Source organism: Apteryx rowi, unplaced genomic scaffold (assembly GCF_003343035.1).
Source record: "Apteryx rowi isolate R43461 unplaced genomic scaffold, aptRow1 scaffold_51, whole genome shotgun sequence".
In the NCBI taxonomy this organism is placed as follows: domain Eukaryota; kingdom Metazoa; phylum Chordata; class Aves; order Apterygiformes; family Apterygidae; genus Apteryx; species Apteryx rowi.
The window spans coordinates 3,378,761-3,404,457 of record NW_020450772.1 but is presented as its reverse complement, the minus strand read 5'-3'; the positions used below and the strand labels follow the sequence as shown (position 1 = coordinate 3,404,457).

Here is a 25,697-nt window from a genome sequence, read left to right as displayed (position 1 = left end):
CCCCTCCTGGATGTGCCAGCAACTCCCTCCAACTGCCCTTCAGGGACTGCTGGCGATCCTTCCCCCAAGCTACTCTTCAAGATCTGCTAACAACCCCTTCCCCAAAACACCCTTCAGGGGCCTGCCAGTGCCTTCCCCCTCCAACTACTCCTCAGGGATCTGCTAACAATCACTCTCCACCCCCCAAAATGCTCTTCAGGAACCTGCAGATCCCCCCACCCAGACATGCTCTTCAAGGACCACCTTAACAAACTGATTCTCAGAGGCCTGCCAACAACTGCCCCCCAAATGCCCTTCATGGGCTGCCAACGGCCCCCTAACTGCTCATAGGGGTTTCTGACAGGTCCCTGAAATGGAGCCTCCACCACTTGGCAGGTTTCCTCCCCAAACTGCCTTTCTGTGACCCTGTAGGAACCTCCCCAAATCGCTCTCTCCAATAACCCAGCTTAGACCCTCTACATCTGTGTCCTGGTTTGCGCCTTCCAGGGAGCTCCCTCTTCCTCACTGTGGTCAGTGTGCCCAGGCTCAACAGGATACTGCCTTACCTCTTTCCTTCCTTTCTCTCTCTTTCCCTCTAAAATTTTCTTACAGCTCTGCAAGTTAGAGTTCCTGTCTCCTATGACTGTCCTCCATTATCTGATATTTGACTCCCCCAAGCACATGCCATCCCTCTCCACCCCCTGCAGCTGCATCTCCCTTTTTCCCCCCACATCAGAGTTGCCAAGGGTCCCCTCCTCACCTCTCCATGCCGTTCCTGAGGGCCCCTGCATGGCCTCATCTCCCTGTCACGTTGTKTTCTCCTCCATTATCACTTTCCTAAACCCCTTTCTTGTGGCTCTTTTAGACATTCTGCAAATCATTTGTCTCGCGTTCACAGCTCCTGTGCTCTGAAGGGTGCAGCCCTTGCTGTTATCCCCCAGAGTCCTCGTGTACCTCGACACCTTCTTATCTCTTTAATGGTTGCATCCCCATTTTCTTCATTTCATCCGTTGCTATTGTTCCTTCCTGTATCCATCACATAGTGATGTTGTTTAGCCTCCTGTCTGGTCTAGCGCTGGTCTCATGGCTGGTTAGTCTTTGTTCCCAGCTCCTGTTTCTGCCCTACTTCACCTCCCTGGCTGGGTAACAGGCCTTTCCACTCGGACTCCCTTGGCCCAGTCAGGCTGTACCCCCTTTTGGCTTGTTCTGGACCGATTATGCCATTGTCGGGGCAGTGACAGTATTCTGCTCCCCAGGAGGAACTGTGGCTGTAGTTCCTCTGTATTGTTACCGTAAGAGAAGATGTGAAGATTTCCCTTAGCCTGAGGCTAGGAACCACCCATAGGGAGTTGCCCTCCTCTGTGCTATTTTTACTATAGCTGCCTGATTTTTCTTTGTAGCTGTTAAAATACTGTATAACCCTCGGGTTGTTGTGTGACATGTCTTAGAAATAACAGGCTAGTTATTCTTCTGCCATCAACTTACTGTTGTCTTTGAGGCACAGGGAGACACAGTTGCTGCTGTGTGGATGCAGAAGGCTTGTTCAGTGCTGATACTTCTAGCTCAGTATTGCTTATCGTGTATTCACAGCGAAGGAGAGAAAATGTCTCTCTGCATGATGCAGTGTCTTAAGCGTTATTCATAGTGATCTTTTTTCTGCTGGCCAGTCTGCCTTACTTTCAAATGTGTGCGCGTCATCATTCTGCTGCTCGTGACCATTTTGTTACATTGGTGCCAGTACTGAAAGCCCCCCCATAACAAAGTAAAGTCGTGTGTGAGAACCGTTTACTCACTTCATTACACATGGTGGAGTTACTTTCTCCRTCTGCTACGTGTTGCTGACCCTGTAATTTACTACTTGAGTTAAGACACTGAAGGTCTGCGCTGTGTGGGTGAGACGGTTCTTTTGGCTACAACAGGAAACAGTGAAGCCCTCCGGATGGGTTAATGCTCCATGTGTCAAGCACATCTCAGCCGTGCTGTAGCACCAGGTGACCTGATCTAGTCAGTTCATCTGCTTTAAGAAAAGAAGTCTTTTGAGGTCTTTTCCTGCACACAAGTGCTGAATATCAGAAATGCTTCTGCAGGAGACTGGATGAACCTTGTGGTTTCTTAATACCATTTGTGGCAGGGGTCCCATGTGAATAGGGAGGAAGGATGCTGTAGTCTACTTTAATATCTATGTATTGTTGTCAGTGATGAGAGCAAGGACAAAGACTTTCTCAGTGCTAGAATGGGAACTCTCGCTTACAACAGGATGTTGGGATGCTAAGGTAAAAGGTGTATTGGATTTTACTTTTGTTTGAATGCAGCTGAACACATCCCCACATCTCTACTTAATCATTTGCTATGTTTTACATCATTTCCTGCGTCAGCATGGCTGGAAAAAGCTTAAACCAGCCATTTGTACTATGCAAACATAAACATGTTAAGAACAAGGATTATAAACAGATATTGTCCACAGCTATTAAGCCTCCTGTGTGTTAATCTGCAGAAGACCTTCAGCTAAACAGTGTCAAATGTTCCAGGTAACCCCAGGTATTATGGTATCAAGGCCTGATTTGTTTTGCTACTGTTGATTTCTTTCTGTTTCATCATCTTCGCTGCTGCATGTGTGCTTTTTCTTGTCCTTAAGGCAGGGAGCAAGACAACATTGCGGTTAATTGTAGTTCTGATGAGGCTTTGAGAAGCTTGCTTCCTCTGTAAAGGCAGACCTAATTTTAAATTTAGCTACTGAATGACAGAGAGCAGACTACCCAAAGCTGTCAAAGCTGTTGGACAGGTCTGTCAGAGTGACAGTAAGAGATGCAGGGAGGCTTTTACTTCACCTGAGGATGTAAATCTCTTCTAACCACATCTTTTGCTGCAGTTTGCTTGAGACCATGCCTGTAAGTACAGTTAAATCACTGTAGGAGCTTACTGTCATCACAGCTTGAGTACAAAATCTGTTATAACCATGCAGTTCCTCTGAATTTACTTGTTTGTCATGGTCGGTCTCAAACACTTTGAAGATATGTTTTGCTTCCTCTGGTCCTGTCATCTGCTTTCCCAGTAAAAACTTTGAATTAAAACTTCTTGCTTACAAGACCATAAAACTTCAGCTAACTTGTTTCTGAGCCCACTGGTTGCCCAGCTGCATTTGACTGCAATGTGTTGGTAATGCTGCAGGGCAAGTAGAATTGTTTGGGATTATAGGTATAGGGACTTCGACATGCAATATCTGAAGGCAAATCATAGTTAACATCTGTTTAACTGGAAAATTCCTCCCTTGTGAAGATATAGCGAAGGGGGGGAAGCTAAGTTTTTGAAAAGTAAAGTACTGTGTTTAATGTGCTTACTTGTTTTTAGCTAGGAAAGATTTTTGAGAAATAATAGTAAGGTAGGAAAGGGAAGTATTTTTAGCAGTCTTTTAGTGATTCTTGTTCTAGGGAAAGAAGAAATCCTAGTATGACAGGGTAAAGCTGTTAGTGTCACTGCTGTTGTTGGAGTCTGAGCTGGAAAAGAAATAAAAACCGCATACAGTGCTTGATCAGCTGTTTTGAGACCTGTCGGACCTGTACCAGCATCAAGCTGCTTAGAAAACTGCTTTTAGCCCCTTTCCTGGTCTCAGGCTGGCATTGGTGTACCAAGAGAAACTCTTGGTCGACTAAGCTAAGCTATTTTTGAACAGGTGGGTAAGAGGGAGTTAGGAGAGAAGAAATAAAATAGAGATGCAGACGTGTGTGAGGAGATAGGGCAGGAGGAGCCCCACTCCCACCTTCTGGGCAGTGTTTGGGACTCAGCTGGAATCAGCTGAGTGGTAATATCATCTTAATCGTGACCTGGCTTGGATGAAGGCACAATAACATCAAAAGTGGTCTTGGGAGACAAGGGTGTGGATTGCAAGAGCCCYGCTCCTTGTATGGGCCTTGACAGTAAAGCTCACTTCTTTCTGCGCATGTGGCCTTTCATTGCACGTAGCCCGTTCCTAAGCCTCAGAAACCAGGAGAATGAATGGAGCAGGCAGTCCTCTCATTTCATTCATCAGATAGGTCTCATTTCCAGCGTGCCGGTTTTGGCATGTTGAGATCTCGCTTTGTTTACCAGACAGGATTTCAGCAGTGTCCTTGGGTGGCATCGAGAGAGCTTTTTGTTTGGACTAATTCAGTCTCGAACTTCTGTTTACTTTTATGAGCAATTTTTCTGTAATGTTTTGGGTTTTATAACCATTTGTCATTACCTTGAACTGTTTTAAGACAAACTTGCGGTATGTATTTCAACAGAGTTGCAAACAGAGTGAACAGCTCTCCAAACTTTAAAGTAACTATCTGGGATATTGGAAGCTCCAGTAGCAGAGTGATGTCAGGTTAACTTACGCTATGAAAAGCAGGATACATTAACTGAAACTAAGCTTTATGCTGTGATGAATAGACTTTTCCAGTATCTGAACGAGCAAGTTTTCAGTTTTCATGCTGTGTAGCAGTCTGTGGTGTAGCTGGACTTTTGCACTATGAAAGGTTGTGATTCTCTTTCTGATTAGTAGCTTTGAGATCTAGTAGTCATCCTGAAGAGCCCAAGCAAGAAAAAACAAGTACTGCCTGGTTTTCATTCACTTCTGAGCAAAAAAAGTTGTTTGCACCAGTCTTCTAACACTAGAAGCCCTGCTGCAGTCCTACTACCCATTCATCTGAAACAGTAGTTTGTACTGGGGACTTTGAAAGAGAGAAATATGCTGTTTGAGGCTTAAAAAATAGCAGAAGCAATACAAACCTGTTGCTTCTGTGGTGTTGTCCAGTGAGATGACAGAGGGGGGGAGTGGGATGTTTCTCCTCACCGTTGTGCGAGTTTCCCGAGCAGACTGAACTGATTGCTCTTTCGCAACACCTTGAATGCAGGTTTAAGGCCATCAACTTTCTTGGATTAACACCACAATCAAACTAGTTCTTTCTCTGAGCACTGAGGAAAAGATGGGGTTTTAGTCYGTGTTAAATGCTGTAAGAATGTTTCTGTCGCTTAGCTCAAGTCTACGTTATGTTTTACATGCTCTTTAGGATTCATCTGTTCTGACAAAATTTGGGAAGCCTCCCAGTGCTGTATTACCATTGGTGTACTGTGAGTTTGCCTCGCTGCTGGAGATTTTTGGATGCTATGTGAAAGCAACAGCTGTTACTTCCTTTWAAAAAAAAAAAAACAAAACAAAACACAAAACCACACACACTTGTAGCTTTTCTCATTCCTTCTAACTATAGTTCAGGTTCCAGGAACTAAAGAGCTAACATTAAACCTTTGCATGTTTTGAGAACATGGATTTACTTAGACCACATTGCCAAAAAGTACATTGTCGGGCTAGTAATTATTCTCTCAAATAAAAATAGATATAAAATAAAATGAGTATTAAAGTGTGCTTAAATGTACATTACTACTTTTTCTCTCTCTCTCCCTCTCTCTCTGTCCCCCCCCATTCTCTCTCTCTCTAATAAAACTAACTCAGATATTTAGAGCACTTCCACCTGCTCAAAACTGTAGTTATAAAAAAAAAAATCATTAATATTTTACTTTGGAAAAGTACTGGATTATAAATGAAAACTGTAAAATATCTATCTGCAGATTACCATTTTAAAAAACCTAGTATATTATTTAAGGCACTGCATTAATGTACCTTTAGTTACAAATCCAATACTGTTGTTTCTAAAATAGCAGATATACCAACATATTTAAGAGAAAGCAGAAGTGAGATCAGGGGAGGTTTTTGTATTCCCAGTTTCATTGAAAGCTTAAGATGTACACTAGATAGTGCCATAGCAGCATCAAAAATTTCAGAACAAAATGCTGTTCAAGTGAAAAAACATCTTCCTTGTGGAATATATTTTCTAAAGGTTTCTGATTCACAGACCATTATTTAAAGTAATTTTACTGAGCTTTTCCACTGAAACTATTTGTTCCATGCTTTTCCCCCTTTAAGTGGTTACTGCTTCTTGGTTTGTAAAAGTGTCCCTTAAGAAGGAACATGCTTCTGGCCGGTCGTGCAGCGAGCAGGCCAGCTGTCCAGCCTGCGGCCTGTCCTGAGGACAGCACAGCTTCAGGCTGATGAATCGGTCAGGCAGCAATAGGGCTCCACTTCAGCTGCCATCTTTCTTGGTCCCTTCCTACATGCTTTATATCACTCCTGCAAGCAATGAGCTGCTTGTGCTGCACCTCCGCAGGAGTCCAGGGCTTCGTCACAGTACGAGGCTGAGTATCTGTGCAGTTCCTGGGCTATGCGTGGGCTGTAAAGCAGTTATGCAGAAAAGGAGAACCAAAGCCTGCTGCCCTSCTTTCATCCAGAAAGGAGGCAGGTGACTTGCCTGGCCAGAAGATTAGCACTGCTCAATTAGATAATCGATTAATCCACTGTTACTCCACTTAGTTTTAGAGGAAATCTTATTGCCTCACAATCTCGTTACTAAATTAGGAAGTTTTACATCTGCTACCTTTTTTGATGTTGCGGTTTGCTTTTCTAAAAAATGAAAGGCTTTCTTGATTACCTAAGAGTCCGGGTAGAAACTAGGAACTCTTCRTTAAAACAGAGGTATTGGTTCAGTTTGGATATCAATCAATACATTATATCAATCGCATTATATTTGAGTCTTACAAGTTTTAATACTTACTCTCATAATCTTCTAGTGGGGAGAGGTGATACCATCTCAATTTGCCATTCAAGGAATTGAGGTRTATAGCTATTGTATCAAATGCACAAAATCACACAGCGTGTCCCCAACAGAGCTGGGAACTGAGACAGGTGTTTCAAGCGCCAGGGTCACGTCTCGACCCCCGGGACAGCCGCCGTTACTGTTTCTTGAAAGTCAGAAGCGTGGCTGGTGCCACAGGAAGAGCACATCGCCTGCTTTTCAAGCTGATCTGTGCTGAGGAAGGTCAGAGTGCTCTTTTAGTGTGTAGCTCTGTTGCTGAGATTTTATTAAAAAACAGTATTCTGGGAACTCACGCCAGGCCCTTCTGTTCTGGTTTGCTGGTTCTGTAGCTGAAAGTTAACAAAATGGTGTTCCCGAGGCTGTGCTAATCTCCCTGGTGCTAACATCTGCTAACATCCCTTGATCAGCTGGTGCYGATCAAGATGTCTTGACATGGTCAAAGGTATTTGCAGGACACTAAAACAAACTTAAAAACTTTGGAGTTTCCTTTAAGAACTATGTTAAATGTATGAGGGAAAAGAAACTTAAGAGCATACGTTGTCTAATACATTAATAAGGAAAATCTGATAACAACAATTGTTACAGATGAGATAAAAATAAATCTTAAGATACCTTAGGTATTAATCAAATGGCTGAAGGCCAAAAGCTGCTTTCTGCTCTCAATAGTGTAATGCCTTTGGAATACCGGTTAAAGTAAAAGGATCAGGATTTGGCCTTGCATCTACCAGCCGCTACCAAATAAGGCTCCCTGCAGAATTCAGTAGCAGAGTTGATGGGAATCCAGACAGTGGGAGGATGCTGTGTTCTTCTTGGAGCCACCTCGACATGAGGGCAGAGGATTCGGTTCRCCTCCTCGACGTATAACTTTCACTTTCCTGTGTCCTGAAGTTCCCATACCAGGACTTTTTTGCTGCCTTTCCCATCCTGCTTGGCCTAGATCTCCATGACATTTAGCAGGATGGGAAGGATGGGGTGGTTATGATTCTGAGGATGAGATCCCCAGCTGTATTCTGGATGTACCTTCCCTTGTTAGGCTCCCTGTTCTTGTAATAGCACTGATTGCTCCTTCCCAGCCTGTTACTGTTATTTCAGATGGCCCTGAAATGTCGCTATGGTAAGTGCCCGGCTCATTTGAGCTGCCAGTGGAGTGGGTGGGTGGGCTTGGATGGACAAGGATAATAATTCGGCTCTCTTCGGGTGAGGGAGAGCATGATTTAAGTTCTGGTGATACGTGCTGTAGCGTTACAGGGTTCCATGTTCAGTGCTGTGATTCAAAATAAGGTTATGGTGCTGGCTTTCAGCAGCAGAGGCAGTGTGATTCTAGGTTAATACCAGAGATTTTGCAGTGCTGCTCTGTAACTGTGTGTTTGACAGGCATATCTCAGAGCTGAAGATTTCACAGGAGGTAATGTGTTTTGAATTTTTTTGGGTGAGAAAATGCAGTTTATTAATCTAATGCCCTAAGGAAGGGACGTAGTTTTGTATGTAATTTAAGGCGGTAGAAAAAATAACAGCATATTTCTCATGCTTGTCCTTAAAAAAAGTTCATGTTTAATTAGTACCCTGCAAAATCTTTATTCCATTCCAGAGTCTTCAGGTAACTTTTGAACTGCTGCTTTTTGGCTTTGGCTAACTTTCTGGGTGGATTTGAGCCCTTATCTTTCGGTCTTGTTCTAGTTTGCTGGGATGATTTGAGCGTCATGCTCGATTGCCTTCTTTGATAAATGTGTTTGGGAAGGATGCCTGGAGCCTATGGAAAGCATACTGAGGGCTTAAGCAGTTACCGTGCCAGGAGTTGTCCAGCTACTAATTCATCCTGAATCAGACGGTGCTGGTTGCTTTTATCCTCTCTTCTAAGTAGCTGACCAGAGTATTCGTCTGATTCAAGTACTTTGCTGGGAGCTCTCTGACCGAGCTCGTTTTACCAGGGAGCTGCACACTGATAGGCTGCTATGTCGTATTTCCTTTCCCATATACCTTTCAGCATGCTCTCAGAGTTGGTTTTCTACATTAATTTGTTCACTTTACGTCTGTGAGTGCTCATCCATTTTAAAACAGAATCATTCACAATAGTAGCATCTCAATAGTGCATTGAAAAGATGCTGTTTCAAAGACTTATTCTTCATTTACTTGCTGCAACGTTAAAATAATGAAGAATGAACTTGTTTCAGCCTTTTGTTTATCTGTGGCAAGGCAGATTCTAACTCATGCCTGATTTCAGAATTTTATTTGTTAGAAACTCCTGTTTTTCACCACCAATCCAGGGAATAAGTTTGCATTTCCTGGGTCAGTGACATCTCAGCTACGCCGTGTCCAGATCGCTGCGCACCCTGCTGAATTCTGCTCGTCTGCGTGCTCGTCGAGAGAGGGAGGAAAGGGAAGATGACTGTTAGGGAGATTTTGCAGGCCTTCCCGTATGGTTGTCTAGAGGTCTGTGCTGTAACCTGACATGGGTACTTCCCAGTTTATAAAACACTGATTATTATCATTTTGTTTTGATAGCCTCTGTACACTAGAAGCCTAGACAATACCCCCTTCATCAGTGGAGAGCTTGGCTTCTGTTTTTGGACCACTGACTCGCAGCCCTAGCTTCCATTTTGACATTTGATTCCTGTGGCTGACCTCTGATTTTCTTCTCTTTTTTGTTCCCCTCTTTCTGGAGTCCTTTTGTTGTAATGAGTTCACATAATGTCTTGGCCTTTTCATACCCCTGGAAGAAGTCTTTTGTTGGATTTTTTTTCACTTTTGCAAGACTCAAATGTATTTAATGTAGAATTGCCAACCAGGACTAACAGACTAGCAAATTCCATGTTCTCTCTTATATATCTGGGTAGCTCTCCATGTGTCCCATTCTTAGAATTGCTTTCCTGATCCAGATTTCCCCCCTCCGAGCTTCCTGGAGTTGATTTCCAGGGTGTGACCACTGGCTGGGGGAAGGATGTTGCTTTCGGATTAGCTTGTTAACCCCTCGCCTTTTGACCTTTCGTGTCTTATTCTACACGGTTAGTTAGATTTATTCCCTTACTTTCTTTGTTGGATTTACTGTAATAATTATTAATTCTGTACTTATGACCACAAAGAGGTTTTATAGAACCAGCTACTGAAACAGTTTTACCCACAACAAGGTGCAGCGCTCCTAATTTGTAGCTGCCCTAGCTTGGCAAGGCTGCCTCGCCATGGTGCAAGTGGCTGCAGAGCTACTCCCAGCTGTTTGCAGCATCTCACCTGGAGTCAGGGACTAGATGAAGTTGCTTGTAGAAATGCCTTAGCTGACATAACTGAAGATAGCTTATCAGTTCTGCATACGTGTTTTCTTTTTGCTCTTTTTCTACGTGTTTGGTTCTTTCCTAAGTTATTTATTTGTTTTTTGGCATCAACACCCTACTTAACATTTTATAGTACATAAAAATAAAAACAATCTGTGCCCTGAAGTTTTTACATTCTGAAGACACATGGAATACAGAGAAATACAGATGTTGAGGACYTTGGTATCTGGGCTTCTTTAGTTGCTGTTTAGATAGTTTTGAATGATTTTGTTTTTACCTTTTGTACAGTTATTTTCTAGAAAACTTTGGAAAGAAGTATCACTGGAGCAAAATTCTTGTACTGGAGATGCCAAACTGAGTAACTGCCCCTAAGAATATGTCATGATCTCAGCTGCAAAATAGGCTGCATTGTTCGTCTTTCTATATCGAACACAGTTTGGAGCCTCCCTGTGCCAAAGGACACTTGCCAGCCTGACAGCTGGGTACAGTCGATACTTGCCTTCAGTCTGGCTAATAGGAGCTTGTTTTCCAGATTAGGAATTTCGTTATATGAAGGGCCCTACTTCCAAATGGGGCCAGTGGCTTGTGAATGGATGGAAAAGGTTGGACTGGTCCTGTGCTTCAGATGGTGAATATTGCTCTGTGCAAGAGAAAAAGGGAGCAGGTGAAATGTGGTGGGATCATTCTTACCTTTCCACTAGAATCATTCATGTTACCAGTAAAAAAGCAATTTGTCCGTGTAGGCTGGTTCTGTCATCTCCTGATGTGACTTACTGGATACAGCGACACCCCACACATGTAATGCCATAAGAAATCCTACCATGTCTTGCTAGTTTTGTGTGTGACTGCTCTTAATCGTTTGCCTTCTTGTTGTTCTGTGGTGGGACTGTGTGAAGGGGAGGCACTGGAGCCCTGGGCTCTCCCCGGCTGAAGTGCTTGATGCAAGTCCTCTGAGTTGTTTGAAACCGTTCCCGTTGAGGTCGGTGGCAAAACTCTTTCTTCGGTCACTTCGCGATTAGGCCTAACCCTTGCAGCCATTTTGACACGAGAAATCTGAGAACATATTATTTCTCCTCCTAAGCGGCAAGTTTTAAATGGGGTTGAGCGCGTGCGGGGAAGGGAGGGTTGTGTATTGCTAGCTGTGAAATGAATTTTTTTCTGCAGGAAGTCACTTCTCTTCGGGGCCAAAGATAAATAGTGAAATGCTAGAAATTTCTCAGGCCCTGCCTTTCAGCTGTCTAATTGTGTTCTTTGCAGTGGTGTTTCAGGCGGTCTGCTCTGAGCCTTGTTGCTTTGAATTACCAGTTTGTTAGTAACCTTTTTATGCTGTCTTGTAATATGATAAAAAGGGTCACTGTTGAAACAAGCAGCGAATAGTCGTAGGCTAAGTACAAGAAGATACTTTGTTTTTCAAAGTGCTGTCAGCCTACAGAACAACATGCTATGGCGTGTCAAGCTGGATAGAAAATAGTGTGGCTAATTCTATCATAAACAATAATATTTATATTTATTCTTGATAGGATGCACCTCATTAAACCTCATGGTATGTCAAATGTCATGGGAAAATGATCAGCTCTTCCTGTAGGATCCACTATACAACACCAAAAAGCAGATTCAGGGTTTTTTCTATATGGGAGAGGCGATTCTGCTTTTGTCTTGAAGAATTGCACAGCCAGTAATCTGGTCAGAGGAGGTCTTGGATTAAAAATGCTGCAGAGGCTGGTGAGAAGAAACACGCATTCAGCCCCCCATTTATTTCATTCAGTGCCTCTCTGCCGTCAGGTCGAGGTCCTGTCCCCAGTTAATTTTCTTCAGTTGCGTTCCTCTGCAAGTAGCAAGTCCTTTGGCTGTAAAATTCAAGCAGAGGAGGAGAAAGGCAGCAGCGATGTCTGAATCATTTTATAAAGTCATCTTGATCTTATCTCCAGTCCTTTCCGCCCAAACCCACCAAACTCTTTACTGAGCTGTGTGTCTATAAATAGAACGGCGGCTCTCGTGCGGAGATGGGCAGCTCTGAACCGGCGGCTTGTTTTCTGAGCGCTGCCTGCGTATGCGAGCGCAGGGGCTCGCTTCTTACTGGCCTTTCATGTCTGAGCTCTGTAGCTGTGAGGTTTTCTATAGATAGAGGCTGGCAAGTGACATGAGCTGCTACTTAGGGAGGGGCAAGGTGACCTCTGGGATTGCTGCCTTTTGGCTTAAAAAAAGAGGGGGGGGGGAAAAAGGTGCTGTTTAAAAGAGGAATGGAGGCATGCAGGTCTTGTGCAAAGGTGAGTGACCCCTGCCGAGGCGAAGGGAGCAGCCGGCCGCGCGGCGCGGCGCCGGGAGCCGAGCGTGGGCAGCAGCACGGAGCGTGGCACGCAGGAGCTGTGGGAACGGAGGGAAAGCGGAGGCAGCGTTCTGCTGCGAGTTACTGCGCTGGTGGGCTGGGCGAGAGCTGGAGCAGGCAGAGCGCCGCTGCCGGAGCGTGGGGAGCGCGGGGCTCTGGCTGACCCCAGCTGAAGCGTTTCTTTGAATAAGCATAGCAAGAGAGCTCTGCAACATCCTCTCAAAGCGCTTTCGTGCAAGTTGCTATTTTTTGATCAGGCTCCTGGCTGACTCGGTGTCTCTGGGCTTTGCATCCTGGGAGCCTTCCCCAGGATTTTTAATGCCTCGGTTCAGGGCACAGTTCAGGGCTCTGCAGAATTCAATAGCTAGTTTCTCTGTCCCATTTTTTAATTATATGTGTTTTTGTCCAAGGAATGCAAAGAGATCCCTCCATGTTTCTGTCTTCATCTGGAAAAGTTCTTGCCACTTTCCCACTTCCTTCCCTTCAGGCTAAAATGAACTGCAGAAATGCGTCATTTCTTTAGCAGAGCAATTCATATGCTGCTGCTTTACCTGTATCTTAGATACACAGGTGCTGGAGCTTAAAGGAACTCATCAGATAGGCTATATATATGCTCGCAGGACTGCGCAGAGCTGGCGGTACAGTTTGTTCCGTTCAGCAGTTGGGAAACGGAGACGCAGAGAGTGAAAATGACTTTTGGGGATCTCATAAAAAGTCTGTGGCAGAGTGGGAGACGGAATGCGCATTTCCCAGTCCCAGACGAGTGCCTTTAACCATGGCCTGGCCTCGGGGTTTGGTTCGGCAGGGGATGCTGTTGGGTCAGTCCGGCTACTCCGTCTTCTCTTATTGGGAAGCTTCAGGTTGAGATCATAGCTGAGTTTCAGATCCTTGCACGGCAGCATATAGCACCAGTCCTAAGTTACCTTGCAGTCTTGTTTCTGAGTATCTCTACAGCATGTTTAACTTCTGGACACTAAAGCCACTCCCAGGTGCTGTATATGGCTTCTAAGAGTATATTCTTAATATATTTCTTTATATTCTGGTTGAACCAGACATACCGAGTTGGTGTCTGCGTGCGAATTGATGGTGGCTTTGTGAGACAGGAAGAGCACCGTGAAACAGCGAGATTCGGGGTTCGCTAGCCTTGGAGAGGGCCAGGTGTCCCAGGCTCCAAGGTAGGCTATGTTTATTTTGGAGGAGATGAGGGAGCTCCTGCTCTTTTCTCTCTTCCAGCCCGGTAGAGGAAGCTATATAACGGCTCCAAAGGCCTGCATCTTTCTTTCGGGGCTCGACTTCTGCAGGACCTCACATTTTTCCACCTGATCCATGAGTGCTAGCATCACCGTGGTGGTCCAGGCCCCCTTATCTGTCCGGCCATTTTGAAGATGGCTCAGTTGAGCAAGAGAGAGACATGTGCTGTCAGACGGATGTTTCTTCTTATAGTCAGCACTTTCTTTCCAAGTGCTTTTTGAGGAAACTTTGAGCTTGGCAAGGAGCAGCGCGTGTGGAAAGTATTAAAATCTGCAGCTGTTTCAAAAAGGAAAGACCCGCATTAGAAATATATATAGCATTTTAAAAGCAAGTTTAGTGCCCTGGAAAGGATTTCTAAAACAACCCATACCCTTTGGATCAGTAAGAGCATTTATTTCGTGCTCTGCAGTAGCCTGGCAGTGTACGTGTAATGCTGTGTTTGTGAATTAACTGATACTCATCAGTTGACCTGACTCTGTTATGAACCTGCGCTACACTGAGACCTCTGGTATGTTAAAGCTGTGTCATTTTCCTGGCATCAAGAGACCGAATAACCTGTCTTACAAGATTGTCGGACCGTTTGTTCCCTGTGTTTTAACTGTGTGTTTATGGCATGGGGCTCCCTCAGTGAGAAATGGGTTTCTGAGGACTCTGTTTCTTGGGAGAAAAGTGGTTTTCTTGAAATGCTGGGGCATCACATAGCATCATTTGCTATTCTTAGCAACGTRTTCAATCGGTAATTTGGGGCCGAACCCTCAGCTCTGAATTCTCTGTCCTTCGTCCTTCTGAGCTGCAATTTTTTGAGATTATTCCGCTGTAGCGGTTGGTGTTCAGTATCTGTCCTCAGCAAAGGTATTAATAAAATGTGTTTGACGAAATAGGATGAAGCGTATGTGGATTAAATGTATACCCTTACGTATGCATAGTATGTGAGTGAGCATATGGGACTGCATATGCTGGTGTGTCAATCTAGTTCTAAAGCAGTAAAAAAAAAAAAAAAGAAAAAAAAAAGAAAAATAGAAAAAGGCAGTGTGCGTAGACAGTTTTGGCACTCCAGCCCTGGGAAATGGCAGCCAGCCAGAGAGTACTGAGGCAGGGCCAAGACTATCTGAAGAATACCAAATGCTGAAGTTGCGTATAGTTCCTTCTTCACTCTCGTTTCACTCTTCACCCGGTGTGCCTGCTGCTCGCCAGTTTTGTGCCAGGTAGATACTGCTAATTTCACAAAGCAGAGCTGGAGATAGGGCTGATATACTGTGGTGTGTATGTGCTTGTAATCAAATGCTAATTAAATGAAAGGCAGGATTACCTGCGCCTGAAATCTGACCTCAGTGAGTTTAACCGTTATGCTTCCCACATCACTGTTAAACTTTGAGAAGCTCATTCAAACAGTCGTAAGTTATTTATCTTTTTTTCATATCACGATAGCAGTGGAGATGAGAATGAAACCCCACCCCAGTGTGGGTTATGTGTTGCGGTAGTTTAATCTTGATAAGTTTGCCTGCTTATTTGAATGAATTTGTTAAGCGTTTCCAGCAGAGGGCACTCAGATTACTGTGCTCAAACGCCGGTCTTTTTTGATAGGGGTGTGCAGTGGGAGAGAAGAGATGCCTGAAAACAAAGTTCATACTTCACCTTCTGCCCTCCTTGTTTTGCAGACTATCATAAAGGAGGGGATGCTGATGAAACAGACCAGCTCCTTCCAGCGCTGGAAGAGACGCTATTTTAAGCTGCGCGGACGAACGCTCTACTATGCAAAAACTGCAAAGGTGAGGGCATGACGACGCGTACGAGCCGAAGGGAAGAAAGGCTCTGTCATTAGAGGCAGGTTGGTCTCTGTGAGAAGGCAGAGCTCAGTCCAGAAAAAAGCAAATGCTCCGGAAGCTTCTGTCTTCAGGTTTTATCACGACTGGAGGTTCCCTGTGTTTTGCCTCACATTTTGAAATCCTCATTCTTTGAGTAAATCATCGTGTGGACCTGTGTTACTAATTGTTCTATCCTTTTTTTTCCCCCTCCCTAATTTGTTTTCTTAGGGAGTGGGCTCTGAATCAGTAGAAACTGAAATAGAAGGAGAAAATACAAATGAAAAGAGGACATGGTGGGGCAAAGAAGGCGAGAATTTATAAGTCAGAGCTACCCTACATCTGGGCTAGTGCCTTGATAGACAGTCCGCTAGATATCAGTCTGGCTCCTTTCACAAGAACCAAGCCTACAAAATTATTTTTAAAAATAGTCCCATAGTAAATGTAAAATCGTTGTGTTCACCAACTGAAGACAGAGGCAAATATGAGTACCAGTGTATGGAACTCGAGTCCTGAGGCCTTCATGTTGTTAGTGCTGAGCCTTTCCTTCAGATCACAACAGGCTCTCCTGGAGCATGCTGCACAGACATACCAACACGTCCCTTTAGGTCTGCTGCTTATACACTAGTTTCACTAGTTCATTAGAATTTTGAATTGTTTCTTTCCAGTCCATTATTTTCGATGAGGTGGATCTGACAGATGCCAGCGTGGCAGAATCCAGCACGAAGAATGTCAACAACAGCTTCACGGTAGGATTTATTGCATTGTTTCCCATCCTTCTTGCATCTGTCTCATAATTCCCTTCTCCTTAGCACTATTTAAAAACGTCTAAGCAATCTTCATTGCCTCTTTCACTTGAGAAAACTCATTTCAATTTGTTTATTTTAAGACATTTACAATTCTGATTGAATACTCAAAGACAGTGACAGTAACTAGTAGCAAGTCACGCATGCTTTGATTTCTGGCAGGAAGCAATCAAATCAAAGAATTCTCCCATTTTGTCCTGCTGTGGGCTTGCTAGGGTCTTTGGAAGGACCAGCAAAGGTGAAGCTTCCAGTTTTAATCTACAAGTATGAGGAGTGCAGCATTATGACTGAACTTCCAAAAGTCAGCAAACTCAAACAAACATATGTCTCCCTATAGCAATCATAACTGATCTCCATGCACATGGAAAATACGTTGGGTCGCTATATATGGTGCTAAAGCTTTGCCCTCGGGGATGTTCTTACCTATAAGCTAGTAGGGTTTGACAGAATCCATTTATATAGTGGTACAGAAAAATTTGTTCTGCTGAGGGAATTAGGGGTGATATTTGTGATTATGCTGGAGGTCTGGCTAAAGGAATTTAGTGTTCCCTTCAGGCCTGAAAATATGTAAACTTCTTTCTCTGATTTTATTTATACGCGGATGTGTGTGTGTTTGTGTATGCACACTAGTCTATATATAGTGGGGGGGGTAAAGCAAAGGCAGTAGCTGAAAGGAGTTGCGCAGAGGTAACTATCAAATTGGTTTATGGTATTTGTTAGATAAGGAAAATGTGTTTAAATATTTACAGTCTGGGGAAGTGGTGGTGTCACTCCTTCATTTTCTCCAGTCTTAGTAACTGGGAGAAAAGATGCTCATGTTCCTGGGGTGCAGGTGTTCCCTAAGCTCCATTTTGGGGAGAAGCCTCATGTGCAGGAAAGGACCTGGAGCCTGGCTGTTCTTGGCCCCAGCGCACTACCAGTGCTGCTGCTGTGGATGCGCAGAACCTGCGACAGTGGCCATGCTGGGCAATGTCAAGCATCAGTGTGTGCTCTGGACTTAGCTAACAGCAGTAGCCTCTCTGCGGCCTCCCAGAGTCAAGAGGAAGGAGAGAGGAGTGCGAGGAGAAAGGAGACAGTGTTGATCTAAGGCAAGGTGAAGGAAGCAGCAATCCAGGGAGAGAGGGGAAGCTGATCCTGCAGGAGTCAGTTGGTGACTAAGACTAAGCAGTGCAGCTTCCTCTACAATCGTAGTGACCCATTGCTTTAAACAGACAAATCTAGCAAAGGGTATTTCCCTTGTGTGGCTGTAGCTTTTGCCTAGCAGTATCTGGACAAAGCAACTATGGCGCCAACCCTATGTCCAGATTAAGCCCCAACATTTTCTCAAAGTTTGGAAATACTCTCTGGATCAATACTTGGACAAGTAAGTGGCCCAGCTGGTTCCAACAGTAAATATTGATATCAGATATCAGTGTATGTGCATAGAGAGGAGGATTGTGCAGTGATTTCTGCAAGGGATACATTTTCAAGAATATGAAGTTGTTATCCTGTCATTAATGCATTTTTATCTTGGATCTTGCTTCAGTTTTTCCATATGTAAAATAAGACTGATTTTACAGGTAAGCAGGTCTGAGGTATGACTGAAAGGTATTGTGGAAGTAAGTGTTACTGTTTTGCTTATTGTTGTAGTTGGGAAACATCTAATCTTTGTCAGAGACACTAGATGCATTGTAGGGACAGGAGGAAATAAATAATCTGTTTGCTCCTCAGATTGCCCCATCTGAGCCCAGCAGTGAACAGTTCCTTCCATGACTGTGATAACAGGTTCTGCCGCTCCCCGGCCTTCCCTAGGGGTAAAGGGTATAGGATTACTTTGACACTCAAGAGGCAGCTATGCAGTTAGCACTGTCTCTGGCTCATCACTGCATCACGGGTGCTCAGGTAAACTTCAGGAAAAATGTCTGTCCTCTCCTAATTTGTCTGCTCTGCCTATCATGGCTCATAGAGGGGTTTGACTGTGGTTTACCATGAGCTATAAAAGTACTTTGCAAATCAGAAGGTTGGCTAGTTTTGCTGCTGTTTGGTCTGCCACATCACTGCCATCAGTGCTTTGGATTCCTTGCAGTCTTGCAATTTTCTCTTGGTTTCCTTTGTGAGGACTCTGTTTTCCCCCTTATCTTCCCAGCTCAGTTCCTCTCTAAAAATCTGAGTTCTTTGATGCAGGTCTTTTTCCTGTTTCACATCAGTGGGATTCACTATTGAGTTTTCATCCTAAATCTGAAACATCAAATATTTGTTGTTTGTAACAGACATAGTTATTCTCATATTTCAGATGTTCTGTTTTTCTTTCTGTGTTTTCTTCATTGGAGATTGGTAGTTTTTGGTTTAGGAAGGATTGGTTTCTTTCAGAGAAAACTCCTCCACTGCATCTATACTGCTTAAGGTATAAACTCTGCAGGACAGAGGTGTTAGACTTGGTTCAAGAGGTGGAACAAACTCACACTTAGTATTGTCGCCCTCTTACATCTGTTGTCCAGGTCACCTATCCTTTACACTAAAATAATCTGCATTAGGCAGACACTCTAAGATATGCTTTTGATTGTTGAAATCTCATCCCTATGACTAATTCCTTTTCAGTCCCCAGGAGTTTCCTTGGTCAGTTCTTGATTCTGCTTCTCAGCCCTGTGAGAACTGCATGAACAACACCCCTTAGGTGCTAACGAAGGAGGTAGGGAACAAAAACACTAGAAAAAAAAACAAACTTTAAAACAATGTGGATCCAAAGCCAAAAGATAATTAGGGGTAACCAGACTGAGGAGAAGCTGGGGAAGGGGCAGTGAGGAGAAGGAGGAGACTGTGCTGTGAGAGAAGAAAACTGAAAAAGAGTAAAAGAAGGTAGCAAGAGTGGTAAGAGCAGCTGTCCAGAGTGTCAAGGAACTTATCATGAGAGCACTCTGGAGTCAGGAAAAGAACTTGACGACTACAACAGCTAGCATAACTGATCTTGCTTCTCGTTTGGGAGGGAGACATTTCTGAGAGAAAAACAGAACTTAGTTTGATTTAAGGTGAGAGGAGAGGGAGCACCATTCTTTAATCACGGCAAATGAGCGGAGAAATAGAAGATGTGTTTTAATGTGCTCGAAATCATAAGATGATATGTCTGGAGAATATAACATGGAATGCTTGTGTGAATAGGCTGGGGTTAGAAGAGGTAGGAATGAAGTTTAGGATTACAGTAGAGGCAGGCTTTCAGTATACAGCAGTGGCACAGAGCCAACAAATGTCATGTTGCATATATAGAGGAATAAGGTTCAAAAATATAGATGCCAGTAAGCCTTTTACATAGGAAGAAATCTGAATTGTTTGCTGTCAGCAGGTAGGAGAGAAAAGTGAGTGTATTAAGACATAGACCTCTTCCTCTCAAAAGAAGAGTATGTAATATGGGTTCCACTGTTGTTTACTTAGTCAATCTTGCATAGATTTCTTCAGTGAATGTATCCTGTTTGCACTGGGGATAGTCAGGACAATTTTTAGGACTGCTACTCAAAGTTAAGGGATGCATGACCATAGGATGGGCTGGGAAAATGTGACTGGGGCATCTCTGAGCTTACGATGTTGTGCAGCTGCATCCCATGAGAGGTGTAAGGAAAAGCTTTATATTTAGCTGTTGTTTCTTTTAGGTCAGGCACTGTGGCTGCAAACTTATTTAGCATTAACAGGAAGCCTCTAGAAACAAATCATATAGCAGCTGAGTGATAGGATTCTTCTCTCTCAGGAGAACTTGAGTTGTAATATTTGCTACTTCTTTTTCTGCCATCTCTGTCCTTCTAAAACATCTGTCTACAAGGTTAATCTTCTTTGGAAGTCTGGGCTGTAAGTGATTGGTTCTTTCCATGTACAGTCCCTTAGTATCTGTTTTACAGGTCTCTCACCAGTGGATTTTCCTAGGGCTGCTGTCTTTCACAGGGCCTTTGAGGGGATCTGCTGTGCTATAAACCAGATGATAACCACCTTAGTCATCCCAGTCTTTGTGGTGGCACCAGAGCAGTCTTTCTAGTGAATTTTGTAAGGAATAGTCCCTTGTAGCCAGTACCTATTGTGTACTCTTCTTTGTGCAGCATTGGCTAAAATGGTTATGATGTTCTCCAGACATTAAAGGATGGTTGCCATTTTTCAAATTTGAGAATCAGTGTAGTGAATTATTTTGCATTGCCAGACTCACCTAGTAGTTTATCCAGACCTTGGGCACCACTTTTTCATCTTAAGTGAGAACAGAATGGAACTCTGTTTTGGTTAGCAGCATTCTAAAACTTCTCCACTTATCGTGGAGACCTTCAATAACTGCCAGATCCAGCATGGCTGGGAGTTCTCGATTCCCTTACCTTTTTGTGAAGACAAGGCAGCTTCTGTCATTTGTGGTCCTAGTTTGGTTGGACATGCTGATGTAAAATTTCTGCCTTGTTTGTATGGATTTCATTTCTTTTGAGAATATAGGGTGAAGGTTGGATGGTTTAAGAGCCAAATGGATTACATAGCTTCCTCATGTGCTGTGGTATTGGATTGGTCCTCTGGTTGAGAAAGAATCCTTGGCATATCTCTCTGTTGCAAAGTTAAATCACCACTGCCTAAACTTTTCTTGTTTAGTAGTTTACAGCTATTCTTGGAGCAGCTAGCTCAAGCACTTCTCTAGGTATTGAAGCAAATACTTGGCCCATGATCTTGGCCAGTCTCCTCTGTATCAAATGTTCTCTGATGGCCTGGCATGAGTCAAGTGCAGCACTGGAAGCTGGGTCCATGCTTGCCCTGTGTGACAGTTCTGTAGATGAATGGTTTTCTTGGCCTGGATTTCATTGCAGAGATGTTGCTAGCTAGGGGTCTCTTCGCCATGGGTAGTTGGTCATAATATGAATTCAGGGTCATCTTTCCATGTATTAAGACTGTGGGAAAAGCAGAATGGTTGTATGTATCCCAAAAGCACACTGGCCAGTTCTGTGCCTGGTTTGGGAATCTGTAGAAAACTTACGATTTCCTGAGCTTCCCTCATAGACTTTTGAGCCATATTAGTTATCTGTTTTCTGGTCTGTCTTCACTTCAGCAATCTGGATCAGGATGCTTGGTCTGGGGAGGAGATCTCCAGATTCCCTGGTGTCTCCACAAAGTGCTGACGAACTTGCTCCATGTTTATCACATAAACCAGGGTATGGAGAAAGTTCCCCTTGTTCTTGCCTATCCTTTACCACTGAGGTGGACCAGCTCACTTGCATAGGTCTTCATACTGTGGGTGCACTGTGAAGAGATGGTCTCCTGAGGGAGCCTAGAGTGTTTAGTACATAATGCCAGATGAAAGTTCAGCTACATGTTGTCCTAGTACCCCAGACACATTTTTCTTAAAAGATGATGGTGAACTTTTGCCTGGATTTTTGCCATCACTATTTGCATACACTTACGCTCCTTGTGAAATGCAAATCATCAGCTTTGCATGGGTGAGGTCAAAGCCTGACCTTAACTCTGAGCAGATCTTTCCCAGCCATACCCTCCAAAAACCCACGGTTTTTAAAAAGCAGAAGCTCTGTGCTCGCACTGGGCACATTGGGTCTTTCCAGTCAGACTTCAGCTCTGTCCTTGAAGAGTAGTTCTTGGACAGCGTAATTTCTCAGTAACTTGAAGTTTTGTGGATGTGCCTGCCTGACATATTAGCTTGCAGCTGCTCCAGGAGCATTAGAACAAATCCCCCAGGAGGATAACTTCCATTCTTTGCATCAGGAATGGTTTTGCCACTCCAGCTGCCACAGAGATCCCACTAGGCCTAGATCATGACAGCAGGCCTGGCTTTTGGGGAATGCTTTTCCCAGAACGACTGCTTTATCTGTGTTGTAGACCTGAAGAAGCCAGCATGCCCACTCTCCCTAATGGAGCCTGTGCTGCGCTGGTTCAGGAGGGCACCAGTTGCTCTGTTGGTCTGTTGCTTAGGCAGGCGCTTGGCCACCACAGCTGTTCCCTCAAGAGTCCTCGAAATGACTTGGGGTCAGCTCCTTAGGGCCACTTTTGTAAATCTTTGTCTGGCAAACAACTTCTCACTGCTCAGGCTGGTATGCTGGCTGAACATCTGCTCTTTCCTAAAACCTGCCAGCTGAATTAAGCCTGCTGCCTTCAATTTAATAGGCACAGCTGATGGAGTCCTTACTAGTTCATTGACCCTATCCTGACCTGTGCAGGATTTGTATCCAGCTAAAGGGGAAAAAAATCTGTGTTTTCTTTAATAATAACAAAGTACCTGCCATAAACAGGAAAGGGCCTACGAAGGACATCAGCTCTTTCCAGGTGCAAATTCTGTGTTTCCATATAATTTTCGCATGGTGTTTTTGGAAATGTGTTCCAGTTATTTCTGACGAACAGCAGTGTGGACTTTCACCCCCATTCATGTAACTTTGTACATGGATTTCAACATTCACTTCCCGTCCCGTCTTATTCAGAGCTTTGCGATTCCGTAGAAGAAAGATCCTCTCTGTGGAGCTGTGAGTAGTTTGACTTCTTTCCAATACTTTTGTGAAAGTGAAGCTCCGTCACAGCGTGTTATTACGCTGCCAGTAGCCATGCTGTTGACCCCTCCTCCATAGTTAAAGTCTCTTCAGTGGAAGAGGTGGAGCTTGAACTCCTGTGCTCCTGTAAACCCTTTGCTATTGGGAAGTACCTCTCGGCTGTGCCGCAGACAGGAAACAGCATATTATTACAGTCAGCGCCTGCCTCTCGACTTCGCTGCCGGCAGAAGGAAATCTGTCCCAGCTCCTCCTCAAGCAGACAGCTAATCAGCTTGTGGCAAGTGGAACGTAGCTCCAAAAGACTGACCACAGAGGGGACTAATCCTATTAATTGCATGTCAGTCTGTTTAGTTTTTTTTGGAGGGAGTAGGCTGCTCTGGACACTAGTTTAGAGGAAGATTGAATGCGAATGGTAAGAGCAGAAATCTTAGTTTTCTAGACTGGGCGTTGAGAAAAACAGCACCTGTTCCAGCATAACAGATCCTCAGGATACAGATTTTTTGGAGTAAGTGTGCTACAGGCTCTCCTTATTCAGGCTATCTCTGCTGCTCTCCGTGGGTTTATGTAGATAAGTTCTCCGGAACTGGCATAAAGGGAAATATGCCTGTAGTGCTGTCAGAAGTGCTGCGCCCATCAGTTAAGAAATATTATTTACTAACTGATGATTCACCGTAACCAATATCACAGGAAAGAGGAAGGTTCAGATTAGGGTAATATCCCTCTCCTTCAGAGTACTTGCATGACTTGAGGCAACGATGGCTGTGGTAGATTGAGGAACATGGAATTGCAGGTGCTCCTGGATAAGAGCATGTTGTCATCTCCGAGAGGCAGCGTAGATGTCATTCTCCAGCCGCGTGGAAGCCTGAGGTGTGACTACCAATTCTTTATTAGCACCGTGTGATTTAGTACTGACTTCATTCAGGAGCAAAGAAGCCAACCTCTGTCTTGTGAAGTCRTGTGCACCTGGGTGATCATCTTCAGATGGTATGCTGCTTCTGTATTGTCCCAGGGCTTGCAAGCGCTGGGGAGAAATAGCATGAATTTTAATTGGGGGGTAATTAACCTGTCCTGAAAACATGAGGCAAAGTGCTTGAATTTTAACAAAAGGTAAAAGTGCTGAGGGTGGTTCCTGATGGGGAGAGCATGTCGTTGATGTGCGCAAATTCATTTCACAATGAAATGGAAGTGCCTTTGCCTTTTCTGTGGTTTTGTGTCAAGTTAGATCATTAGCGTTAGCTCTTTTGATGTGAAAACGTGTCCTTTTTAGCAGTGGAGGCAGTGAGGTCTTCTCTGAAGAGTCTGGCATTGACTGAGTGAATAGACAGAACTGTTCAAGCTGCATCTCAGACAGAAAGTCTGCTGCGTGTGTTTAGTTCAGTAGCTGTGGACTGTAAGGCACTGTTGAAGCAAGAAGAACCAGGATCGGGGGTTACTTGTGCTGTTTTAAAATATAAGCTTCAGGAAAGAACATGTGACTTATTTTTATCAGGAGAAAGAATATAAGAACTTTTGTTCCAAGCTGTTTGCAGAAAGTCAGGCTTGGACTTCGAGCTTGGGCTGATAAGGGATCAGGGAAATCCGCATGGCTTGACACTTGCACAGATTCCCCAAACCGCCCCATGTGGCCTCAGCCCCTCTAAAAAGATGTGCCTGGAAAGTATCCTTCAGGGAGTAATGGGCTTCCTAGGGAGGGAGGGAATCCTCTTCCGCGTGGGGGTGATAGGGCCAGAGGGTAGAAGTTGGCTCAGAGAATCGGGCAAAAGAACTTCCTATTTTCAGGATATACCTAGTTGTACGTGTAGGGGAATCACCAAGCTTCCCGGGAAGAGATGGTTCCTCACCCCGTTCCTTTCTCCACACACAGACTCTCATTGCCTTGTTAAGGTTTTATCTGCCTGTGAGAAGAGAAGGATCAGAAAAGATGGTCTCATGAAAGGAATGATTCTTCCCTACCCCCTGGTCCCCACAAAGTGTCTTCTCTAAAATCACAGTGCCTGTTGGAAAATCAGGCTCTGCTGGGGGTTGTTGTCTCTTCCACACCCCTGCGTGTACACGTTCAGAAATTGTGCGCTCTCGGCTAGTGTACGTGCTCAGTCTGTTTATATTGGCAGCTGTCAGAATTTCTTTTATTAGCAACTGAAAAGATGACTTGAGTCTAGGATTGCCATGTCCAGAATCTCGCTGCCCCCCCTTCATTAAGTGCAGTTCGGTCCCCATTTCCTGTCAGAACCACTGCAGTTTCAAAATACTTTGCTATTTTAGTAGTTTGTAATCCAGGCGTCAGTACAGTTTTTTTCTGCTTGAGAAAAGGCCCTTTGGTAAACAGACCGTTCTGAGTCACTGTTAGTCAGTGAAAATAGTCATTTAAAATGCTTTCATGTCTAGGACTTTAGGACTCTTAATCCAGTCTCCTACAGGATCCAGTCATCAGTCTGCTCACACAAGAGAAGGCAAAGTCTGAGAGAGGGCAAACATGGAAGAAGAGTTAAAGTAGAAGAGTCTGGATGAAGTTGCTCTGGGTGGAGAGATCTGGGGATTGTTACTGTACATTACAGAAAGACCCCAAAAATGCTAGGAGTTTTTCAAAAAGATGAAGCTACTTTAAGAAAAAGGTCAGACTGAAATAAGTGAATTCTCCTATGGAGACAGGGATAGGTAGGGGGGTGGAAAGTGAAGGTGACTGTTTGTGAAGAGCTTTTGTTTCCCTAGAGGGCAGTTTGCTGCTTTGAAATTAGTGTCTGTTATTGCCCTTGGGCCTGAACACTAGTGGCTTTTGTCTGCTTGTGTTTGTTCTTTGTAACCTTCGCACACTGTTCAGTGTTTAATCTACCGTCCTGAACAAGTCTGCACATTCCAGCATCTTTCTTCCGCTTCCAGGTGAGGACACAAAGGCAGAACAGTTCTGTGGCAAACAAGGTTATTTGAGAACATGTTGGGTTTAATTTTACACGGGAGTTGCTGTAAAGAAAGAGACTTCTTTTTATGTGCATTCTTACTCTGGTCTCTTTGGCAGGTGGAGAGAGACTTGCTAGTAATGTTCACAGAAAGGAGATCTCTCCAGTTGCCTTCCCCGCGATGCCTGGGATGGTTTCAGTGTTGCTGTACGTGAAACAGGACTGG

The 25,697-nt window shown here is 44.2% G+C and overlaps 1 protein-coding gene across 2 annotated transcripts in view; it reads left to right on the top strand.

Moving 5' to 3' along the window:
- The window catches only part of DGKD (diacylglycerol kinase delta), a 76,315-nt gene that overhangs the window by 12,601 nt on the left and 38,017 nt on the right, over nucleotides 1-25,697 (top strand). The window contains exons 3-4 of one of the 2 annotated variants that reach the window (XM_026080015.1): nucleotides 15,149-15,259; nucleotides 15,961-16,041. In XM_026080015.1, the coding sequence (XP_025935800.1) occupies nucleotides 15,167-15,259; nucleotides 15,961-16,041 (174 nt within the window). In that variant the 5' untranslated portion in view covers nucleotides 15,149-15,166. Of the gene's footprint in view, nucleotides 1-15,148; nucleotides 15,260-15,960; nucleotides 16,042-23,474; nucleotides 23,562-25,697 lie in introns of those variants that run through there. The other variant, XM_026080013.1, reaches the window with a different exon arrangement.